The 9,933-nt window shown below is 34.4% G+C and overlaps 2 protein-coding genes across 3 annotated transcripts; one reads left to right on the top strand and one right to left on the bottom strand.

Annotated features, from left to right (window-relative positions):
• Positions 1 to 3,903: 3,903 nt before the first annotated feature.
• On the top strand, positions 3,904 to 6,690 carry LOC102621086 (proteasome subunit beta type-1). Of its 2 annotated transcripts, none has more exons than XM_052439156.1 (7): positions 3,904 to 4,114; positions 4,197 to 4,304; positions 5,250 to 5,331; positions 5,650 to 5,779; positions 5,873 to 6,015; positions 6,110 to 6,200; positions 6,373 to 6,690. In XM_052439156.1, exons 1-7 carry the CDS (start codon positions 4,068 to 4,070, stop codon positions 6,441 to 6,443), a joined length of 672 nt encoding a protein of 223 aa, XP_052295116.1. In that variant the 5' UTR covers positions 3,904 to 4,067; the 3' UTR covers positions 6,444 to 6,690. The 2 variants fall into 2 exon arrangements, with proteins under 2 accessions (XP_052295116.1, XP_006493223.1); XM_006493160.4 differs by having other exon boundaries at positions 3,906 to 4,114; positions 6,110 to 6,196; positions 6,369 to 6,690.
• A 458-nt stretch (positions 6,691 to 7,148) lies between these two features.
• On the bottom strand, positions 7,149 to 9,305 carry LOC102607330 (uncharacterized). The gene is made up of 4 exons (XM_015525547.1): positions 9,157 to 9,305; positions 8,993 to 9,041; positions 7,289 to 7,402; positions 7,149 to 7,202 (listed from the first exon to the last, which is right to left on the bottom strand). Exons 1-4 carry the CDS (start codon positions 9,303 to 9,305, stop codon positions 7,149 to 7,151), a joined length of 366 nt encoding a protein of 121 aa, XP_015381033.1.
• Positions 9,306 to 9,933: the final 628 nt, after the last annotated feature.

Raw genomic sequence — 9,933 nt, 5'->3', positions numbered from 1 at the left:
AACAAACCCTAACAGAATCTTATGTCACAGCTCCTAGGTTCTACAACAAACGCTAAGGGGCACAACCTTCTGGAGGTGCTACAACACTAGAAGAACCAGAGCACAAATGAATAACGCCAAGTTAGTGAACCTGTTGGAACTTCACCAATTAGTTCAACTCAGAGCCAAAAAAAGAAGCAGCCAGCTGTCATAACACAAAGTTCACCTAAGGAATGTTTGCGTAGTGCAACTAAGAAGAAGTGAACCTTTTTTCAGCCAGAGCTGCAGCAGAACATCCAACAACAAGAGAGTATCCCTTGCCAGCCTAATTTAATTTTCCAACTTCTGAAAATTTTCTTTTATTTATTTATTTATTTATTTTAGATTGTTCATTTTGCATCTCTTTATTATTCGTGTATGCATATTTGTTTTGGTTTTTATTCTGTGTGCCTGTGATGATACAACACCTCTAAAGTTTGGGGGGGTTGTGTTAAGGTGTAATGTGTTTGTGAGTGCATGTGTTTGTATTGTGTGTTATTTGTAACTATGTTATCCAGTATTTGTGTATGGATTGAAAAACCTAATGAAGATAAATTAAGTGTCATTCAGTATTTGTGACTGCCAAGTAGGGATAGTTTATAGATGAATGTTGAAATTCTGTCTCATCACTTAAGCTTTGGTTGAGTTTTATGAGTATATTGTCGCAGAGCTAGAAAGACCAAAAAGGGTAGAAAATATCTCAAGTTTGGAGGGAAATTTTTAGATTTATCATAAACTGTGCTTTATATGAAATAAATTCTCCTCCAATGGCTTAAGTTGCTGAGTAACTAGGGCTGAGTATGTACCCACATGCAGACTTGAGTAAAAAGACGACAAGAGCTATGAGCATTACTGTAGCAACTAAAAAAAAGATAAAAAGACAAAGGTTATCTGTCTAGGATATTGAGTAGCCATGTCTATTCATAAGCCTCATGTTTAGCCTTGAGCTAAATGTGTTTATATATAAGACTATGTTATAGCATTTTATATGTTATTGCTGCAGCAACTCTGATTTGTGCGGTGGTGAGTAATTGGGTGTCATCATTACCAGTGATAGACATTCACATGAAAAATCAATGACACATTGAAGAGAATTTGACTAGCAAAAAAAAAAAAGGAATATTTTGCGTAGCACAGTTTGAACCTATTTGTGACTTCTGCTCCTATATATATGAATGTACTCATGTTTTACCTCCGAGTTACATATAATGTTTGTGTAATATTGCAGCACCTCTAGAACTTGATCAAAGTGACACATACACACTTTGGACAGAATAAAACCTAAGTTTAGAACTGAGGGTCAATCAATCCTAACCAACTTGATACCAGAGTTAAGTTGTTGTTGCATGATTGTTAGTATTAGTGTTGTTGTCATTACTTGAGGACAAGTAAGGGGTTAAGTTTGGGGATGTGATAACTATATGAAATGAGAATTATTATGACACTTTTAGACTTAAATTAGTAATACTTAGAGAGTAAATGATGTGTTTTTATTGCATTTTAGTTATATTTTGCATGAACATCCATTTTAGTTTATTTTTAATAAATTAATTTGTTTTAGAATAATTTGTACTTAAATTATATGCATAATTGTAGGTGACCGAAAGCTTGAGTTTTAAGAAAGGAATACTGCTGCAACAAACTTGTAGAGACAATGAAATAACTTGATTACAGAGGAATTAAAACAAGTCTACAACAGTACAGATGCTGTAGCAATCCTAGAGCAATGATAGACTGGATTTCGCATGCAACAACTAAAAGATTTCAATTTAAAGTTTCCAAAAATGGAGGATACGTGCCACACACTTTCGAATGCCCTAATTCTGAGTTATAAAATGAGTAAACATGAAAAGAAAAAGAGAGAGAGTCGCCACTCAAGGAAAAATCACAGAGAAAAGTAAAAGAAAAAATAGAAAATAAGAGGGGTTTGAGGGCTGCAACAGAGGAATCACAGTGAACAAGAAGGAGAGATCGCAAGATTAAGCAGACTTCAACTCTTTATCTTGTTTTCTTATTTTCTATTTATTTATAAGGGTGTATTTTATGGCTAAAACAATTTTATTTACTGTTCTATCACAAAATATGAACTGAATTTGATTGTGGTTGAGTGATAAACGAGCTTAATGGATGTTTGACTGACATATGTACGTTGCTCTGTGTTTGCTATAGCATTTTGTCTTAACTGTATTTATTTCAATTCCTTATTTCAGCTGACCACCAATTAAGTGGATACTAACTAAGAAAGAGCCTAAAAAAGGTCTGAATTAGTGGATCCAATTAAGATAATACCTGGTTTTAGATTGGATTTCCCAATTTGAGTAAATCTTAATTTGAATAGGGCTATGCTTGATCTAAAATTAGTGATGAACTAGATATATGGATTCACCTTGTAGGGTAAATGGAACCTAGAACGTTTAATGCTATATTTAATGTTGGCATAATAATTGGTCACTGTTAGGTTTCATTAGATATAAAATATCCAACAGACGACAACTGAGGATGCATGAGGGATTTTGCTCAATGCTGTAGTAGATGTTGTAGCAATTGTATTATAATTGAAAAAATAGTCAATGCCATTAAATGAATAAACTCACTCAACTACTCTATTCCTATTTGTTATATCCTTGTGGTTGACGTGAGAATTTTCTTTATTGCATTTTTATTTTAATTAGTTTATTAATTTCATAAATTGTCTTATTTTAATTTAGAAAAAAACTGAACTACTTAGATTACTGTAGCAAATATGATAATATCAATCTCTGTGGAGACGATCTGAATACTCATCAGTATATCACTTATTGTGTACACTTGCACATTGATACCCATAACATTATAAATTGCACACTAGTTGCCATTATCGAAGAGGCTATAAGAGACTGTTTAATACTCTTCTGGGAATCAGCACCACTAGTTAGCAAATAGATGTAATCCCGAAGTGAATTTCATACTATCTTGGCATCCAACAAAGTCGGAGTCAGTATATCAATGATTTTAAGCTGATCCGACCTCTGATTTGTGAGAATGTAGTCTTTTGTTCTCTGTAAGTACCGCATGACCCTTTTGGTTGCTTTCCAATGGTCTACTCCTAAATTACTTCAATACCTGCTGAACATCTTAGAAATGTAGAAATTTCATTTTCGATGGCGTTTATGTCCTCTGTCCACTGATTATTGTTGTCCAGTAGGCTAACAATCAAATTCCGTTTCCTCCGTCCTGAAACCTTAGCATGACAGTATTTGGTGTTACAGTCCCCTTCTTTATGCCAAAAAGCTTTAGATCTTTGCCTCCAATATATTTCCTCGTCCCTGAGAAAATCATCTAGCTGCTTTTCCACAGCTCTAATCTCGTCATAAGACTGAGAGGGGTCAGATTTTAAGCAAGTGAGCTTTGTGGTTAATATCTGCAATTACGTTTCCTTTCACCAAATTTCTGTCTGCTCCATTCTTGTAATTTAGTTCTCACGGCTGTAGAATTCTTCAAATAAATGGAGATGGAATTAGAGGTAGCTTCCTTTGTGACTTGCACTCCACGCTTTCTCTATTTTGTGTCTGCATACACTATAGTTGTTTCAGTAATCTTCAAAAAGAAATCTTCTTACCCAACTTGACATGCTTTCTTAAAACAATTAAAAAAAGAAATAAGGTTATCGAGCTTTTTTTTTAGGCACGACACAGTATGACATGAGTGAGTATGGCACGGCACGACACAAAATATAAGATAGATACAACACGACACGAGCACGAACACGCATAAACCTTCCTTTAATGGGTCGGACCTGCACGCACAGCTAGTTGGACATCTCTAATCATAAGGCTACTTCTTTTGCTAAACGTATTAAATTAATATAAATAAAGTTTTAATACCCTATAATGTTGTGTTCCATACAATCTCTTAAAGCCATTCTCCAACGGCTTAAACCCTCACTTGAAAACGACGTCGGTTTTAAGCTCCCATTTCTTGTTCTCAAAGCCACTCTCATATCTGAAACACTGGAAACGAACCAAATTCATATTGTCCAAATTTCAAACCCTAATTACTGACAATTCATCATGACGAAGCAGCATCCCGCATGGTCTCCATACGACAATAATGGAGGGTAGCGTCTTTCTCTCTTCATGCATTTACATATACTTCTAGGTTTAAAGCTTTTCCAATCATATTGTTTATGCGTTTTGCAGAACTTGTGTTGCGATTGCCGGAGCTGATTACTGTGTAACCGCTGCCGACACTCGAATGTCAACCGGTTACAGTATCCTCTCCCGCGATTACTCCAAAATCATTAAACTGTACGCGCGCCTTCATCAGATATTTCTTTCGTTCGTTTTATTAATTTCATCTCGTGTTCGTGTGTTGTATGCTTTGAGTCTTATTAGTGATTTAAGGAGGGGTTTACTAAAATTTCGGTTTCAAGTTTCAGTTGTTAGGGTTTTACTGATGCTTGCCTTGGTCCGATTTTTAGGATTTTATATGTAAAAGATGTGGGAAATTATTGAAACATGCTGCTTAATTTTGATAATTATATATTCAATTTCATCAAAGAATCATATAGTGGATAAATAACTAGGCACAGTATCTCGGGCATATGATTCTTAATTTGCCGAGGTAGTTTTAGATTCAATATATTGAGCTATAAGATGGACTGCATTCTATAAATTCAAATATTACAGGCTGTGAGTTTAGAGGTTATGGCTTCTGGCAGACATTGGATGTCTGTTCCAGTTTGACCTAATCTAGCAGTTTGATGACCTGGTGAAGAATGGATGTGTTCACTTTGACTTGTGTTTTGGCTTATAGAGTAATTGCAAAGCAGAGTTCCCATAATTCCTTGGCTTCTCTTATGAGTATACTGCCGGACGGTGATCTTAGGCTTTTAGTTATGCGAGGAAAACTGCAATTGGACAACATTTTGATTTTCTAGGCACTCTTGAGTCAAAACACAAGTCAAAGTGAACACATCAATTCTTCCCAAGGTCATCAAACTGCTAGTTACTTCAAAATTCATATGGGTGCTAAAAGAAGGAAATTTATTTATTTCACGTACTCAACTTTTATTTTGTTTATGATGTTCGGTTCTTGTGCTGCACTGTGTTTGTTGACCTAGGATGGTCATCCCTTATTCTTTTGTTTCTCATATTGTTGGACACTTTACGGTTGGCAAATGGTTGTTGGCAAAACATTTTCATCTGAGTCTGAATAATGGGTTCTTTCTTTTATATTTTAACCTTATGCAGGGCAGACAAATGTGTTATGGCCTCTTCTGGTTTTCAAGCTGATGTCAAAGCCTTACAAAAACTCTTGGCAGCAAGGCATTTGGTAAGGTTTCAAAAATGTCTGGCTGAGTGTTCAGTAGACGCACTTTGTTGAGTTGTCGTGTTTGTGGGTAAATATAACTATCTTGCATATGAACTTGTTACAGACATAGCATCTGTGTTTAAATCTCTTAAATATGCCTATTTGAAAAAGAAAAAATGCATTTAAATTTGCCAACTCTAAAACAAAGGGAGTGGATGTTTTGTTTTGTAGGAGAGGAAAGCTATTTTGAATTTTTTTCTCTCTTTCTTTCTCTTTTGCATTGGTATATACTGGCATCATACCACTAATCTTTTTTTTCTGTGCATTGTTCAAAAACAGATCTATCAGCATCAGCACAACAAGCAAATGAGCTGCCCTGCAATGGGCCAACTACTCTCCAACACCCTGTACTACAAACGTTTCTTTCCTTACTATTCATTTAATGTCTTGGGTGGGCTTGACAATGAAGGTAAAGATTTTTCAAACTTCCATCGCCAGTTTTTAAGTTTTTTTTTTTTTCTTTCTTAGTTATTGTCAAATTTTTGTTCTTATTCCACTTCAGGGAAGGGTTGTGTCTACACATATGATGCTGTTGGTTCCTATGAGAGGGTTGGATATAGCTCCCAGGGTTCTGGTTCCACGCTCATCATGCCATTCCTCGATAACCAACTAAAGTCTCCCAGTCCTCTCCTATTGCCTGCCCAGGTAAGCTGTTAAATTCAGATATTTAAGAGCACGTATGATGCTTCAGTGCTTTTATTCTCATACGTTTCTGATTGAAAATTTGTGCTTTCTGCAGGATGCTGTTACTCCTCTTTCAGAGGCTGAAGCAGTTGATTTGGTCAAAACTTGTTTTGCATCAGCAACTGAGAGGGACATATACACGGCAAGTTTTTTTCTTTTTCCCCCCTCTCTCCCCTTATGCGATGGCATTTTTGTTGGTGTGAGATTGCAACTGTGGTGAAATCAAGTTCTTATTCGTAGCACACGAGCTCAATTCTTTGCACATGAAGTCCATTTTTTTCTTTTTCTAACATGTCCTTCAATGTTTTTACCAGGGAGACAAACTTGAAATTGTTGTCCTAAACAAAGATGGTATTCATCGTGAATACATGGAACTGAGGAAGGATTAATCTCTTTGGAATCATGCCACACTGGTCAAGCTGAAGTAGGTGGAGCTGCCATCAGCAAGTTCTCAGTGTTCTTGTGTTGTCGTGGTTTAACATTTTCTTATGAATCCAGTTTGATATAACTTTCCTTACTAGTGCATATGTTGCAGTGATGATGTTATTTTCTTGTACTCGTAGCCTATAAAGTTTGGAAGAATGGATCCGGTGTTATTTTCGTTAAGGATAAATTATATATTCCGTTTTGAAATGACATCTGGTGTGCGTCTATATTTCAGTATTATATTTGCTCTGTACTTCGACAAATGATAGCAGGGCTCCAGTTTCAGTTAAGGCTTGCACGTTTCAGGCAAGTGACATGGCCTTAATTTAATGACTTTTATAGTTGATGAAACTTGATGGGTCTTTCTTGGTAACAGGAGGCCATTTGAGAATAACATATTTAATAATTGTTGAACATTGTGGAAAATCGTCCATTTCATATTTTCCTGTTCTGAATATTTATGTCAAATTGCAAAACAATAACTGCACGTCCTATTCTATTGTGTTCATTTTCTTATGAATAAACATTTTGATTTTAACAGAGTAGAACTTGAACATCCGAATTGGAATAATAGGTCAATCCTTTGTATTCTTTTCCCTTTGACCCTGGTTCAAATGCGTACGGTGTACCGTTTGTCCTAATCTTGATAAAATTTGTTGAATATGACCTCAAAAGTTGTCTGCAGAAGCCCATCCTTTCTGCTCTAAAGCTAATCGCAGTGCCTGCAATGAATATCAGGGATCAGTTAATAGTTAGATCAGTTTGTTTACTGCAAAGATGTTAATGTGAGATTATGGAAAAACTTCACCTTGATTCTCTTTCTATTGGCATCAAAATCAAAGTTTCGGAGACGCAAAGCAGATCTATATTCAACGATGGAATCTCTCTCAGGAGGAAACGAGAACTCAACATCATCCACAAGCTATTGAAGACAGATACTAATTCAGTCCGCCATTCTAGATCATTAGGCTTGGTGAAAAAAGAGTTGCACAAGTGTACGATGAGCTAAACTCACCCCCAAGATTGGACTTTCATACACTACATGCACACAAGGCGTGGGGTAAAAAATATTACTCCGACTGATACGCAAGAATTATTACTCCAACTGAGCTCGATGGATATGATGTTGGAGAAAAATTAGCTTTTCTAAATTTTTATAAAAATTTTTAGAACCGATCTCATACAAAATTTATGAATTTGTAATCTAGAAAATCATACATTGATAATCTGATTTGGCTTTTTCGCTGAATTAATCTAAGCTCCCAAATCACGATTCGTCACGAATGATCTTCCAGATTATGACTTAAGTTTGATCTACACTTGATGTGTGTGACGCTTTTATTACCACTAAGAGAAAATATTCCTCTCAAAATTAGAGAGAGAAAATCTTTTTCTTTTATCTGTATAATGTGACTGCTCTTTTTTTTTGGGAGAAAACAAGCCTTTTATATCTCTATTTAGTGGAAACCCTAGGTTCCATATTTATTAATTTTTAATTCTATTAAATTATATTTGATTTAAAATAATAAAACCAAAAGTAACGTTACGTCTTCTTGTTATATGAGCCCACTTGGTAAAATAACACAAAATCCCTTACACATAAGTATATTTTATGGAGCCTCCCACTAAATAATATATTTAGGTTTTTAACCTAAATAGCTAGTTATCTTACTTATTAATCCAATAGCGGTGCAGTCAATTAAATGAGCTAACCCGGGGATCATATGAGTACATATAATAGTGGCTACAATAATTAAGCTTGTAATTAAACTAGCCCAATTATTTAATTCTAAATCTACTCCACTAAAAGATTGAAATTGACCTCCATAATTGTATGTTATCTAGGATAATGTTTTCGAATAATTTTTCCACTCAGTTGGGTAAAACTTATTGTGGATCAAGAGATGTGTTGTACAAATTCTATATTGTTAATTTATAACTCCAATACTCATAATTTCTCCCACCAAGATACTAGGTAATCTTGATTACAAGTGTGCGTCGTGCCCGTTGGTAACTCAAATGGAATAACAATTACAATCATGAAATCATAACTAACTCAAGATTAAGATTACAGTAAAATCAATGCCTATGAGATTTAATAAGTCTGACAGTTATTTCAAAGTTAATTAAATCTCATATGTGATCCTGTTCAATGTAGTCGTACTACATCAATAAATTCATAGATGATTACGACAAATCATTTAATGAATTTATTACAATGTATACCAAAATAAAGTGCCCAATTTTATTTATTAACTGCGAACTTAATTTATTTAATCATAAGATAATTTGTATTTATGTATTCTGTGAATCCACATGGTGATAACATAAATACATATAATATTATTAAATGGACTTTACTTAAAATATTAATGCAATTAAGATACTTGAATAAAATACCTCATTTATTTTATTAATCAGAATTGTTTATTACAATTAAATAAATATATATGCTTTTAAAGAGCATATTTTTCCAACATAGGATTGGCTGGAAATGTTTCATAATATTTACCACTTGAAGGAGCTCTTCCATTGCAACTTCTCTACTAACAGGCTTTTTCCTACCATGATTGCACTTCCCATAAAAACAAAATACATAAACCGTTTCCACGTGCTTCACTATTGACTAGTGGCCCTACCTTCTCTCAACTTTCTCTCATTCTTCATCCATTGTACATGCTTCTTTCTCTCAGCTTTCTCTCATTCTTCTTAACATTCAGCATCTTTGATAAAAATTTAGAAAACCAAGGAGGTGTGTAGCCAATGAGATCATTGATATTCTCAGCAGTAGAAATACGATTCTTGGTAGCTGGGCAAGTGGGCATAGTGCCGATGCTTGTTGATTTTTCTGAACTCCCAAGTACTCGGCCTTTTTTCCGCTGCACATACTGAATTCAACTTCCGAATTTGGAGACTAGACAAGTATACTTTGTACCTGAGAGTGAAAATGGCCCTAATTACTACTACTTTCATTGCTCCTCCGTATTGTTTCCCTTCAAATTAACAAAATAATAATTTGCCTAAGAAATTCAATTTACGTTACACATAAATCATAAAAATTAGTTTAGAAAGAGTCTGTTGTGTACTTACCTTAAGTCTTATTTAGGATTGATGTGCTGTAACGTTTAAGATATAGTTGTTTTGAAAAAAAATTGTAACTATGAAATAAAAATTAATAATATATAGTAAATTTAAATTTTAAATAATAATTTTGACAAATTATTAAAGATATAATAGATTTTTTATTATACAAGTGAAAAATTATATCAATATAGTTTTCAAACTACAACAGTTAGAGTTTACCAAATACTTTAATACTGTAACTTTTAAGTTACAGTTGCCTAACCTCAATCCCAAATACACCCTTACACTAGTTTGGTCGTAGGGCTCTTGAGACCGAGAAAGGGTAATACAGGGAAGAGTGGAAAAATCATAGCGTTCGTTGTATTTCTT

Source organism: Citrus sinensis, chromosome 4 (assembly GCF_022201045.2).
Source record: "Citrus sinensis cultivar Valencia sweet orange chromosome 4, DVS_A1.0, whole genome shotgun sequence".
In the NCBI taxonomy this organism is placed as follows: domain Eukaryota; kingdom Viridiplantae; phylum Streptophyta; class Magnoliopsida; order Sapindales; family Rutaceae; genus Citrus; species Citrus sinensis.
Note: the sequence above shows the minus strand (reverse complement) of the source record. Positions and strands in the feature narration are given on the sequence as shown.

Bases quoted from the DNA above. Each gene is read 5' to 3' on its own strand.
- LOC102607330 (XM_015525547.1), bottom strand. From the start codon at position 9,305: ATGCCCACTTGCCCAGCTACCAAGAATCGTATTTCTACTGCTGAGAAT. The intron at 9,042-9,156 runs GTACAATGGATG...CAATCATGGTAG, and splicing joins AAGCTGAGAGAAAGAAGCAT to GAAAAAGCCTGTTAGTAGAG. The intron at 7,203-7,288 runs GTGAAGTTTTTC...TATTCATTGCAG, and splicing joins CCAATAGAAAGAGAATCAAG to GCACTGCGATTAGCTTTAGA.
- LOC102621086 (XM_052439156.1), top strand. From the start codon at position 4,068: ATGACGAAGCAGCATCCCGCATGGTCTCCATACGACAATAATGGAGG. The intron at 4,115-4,196 runs GTAGCGTCTTTC...TGCGTTTTGCAG, and splicing joins CCATACGACAATAATGGAGG to AACTTGTGTTGCGATTGCCG. The intron at 6,201-6,372 runs GTTTTTTTCTTT...TTTACCAGGGAG, and splicing joins GAGGGACATATACACGGCAA to ACAAACTTGAAATTGTTGTC.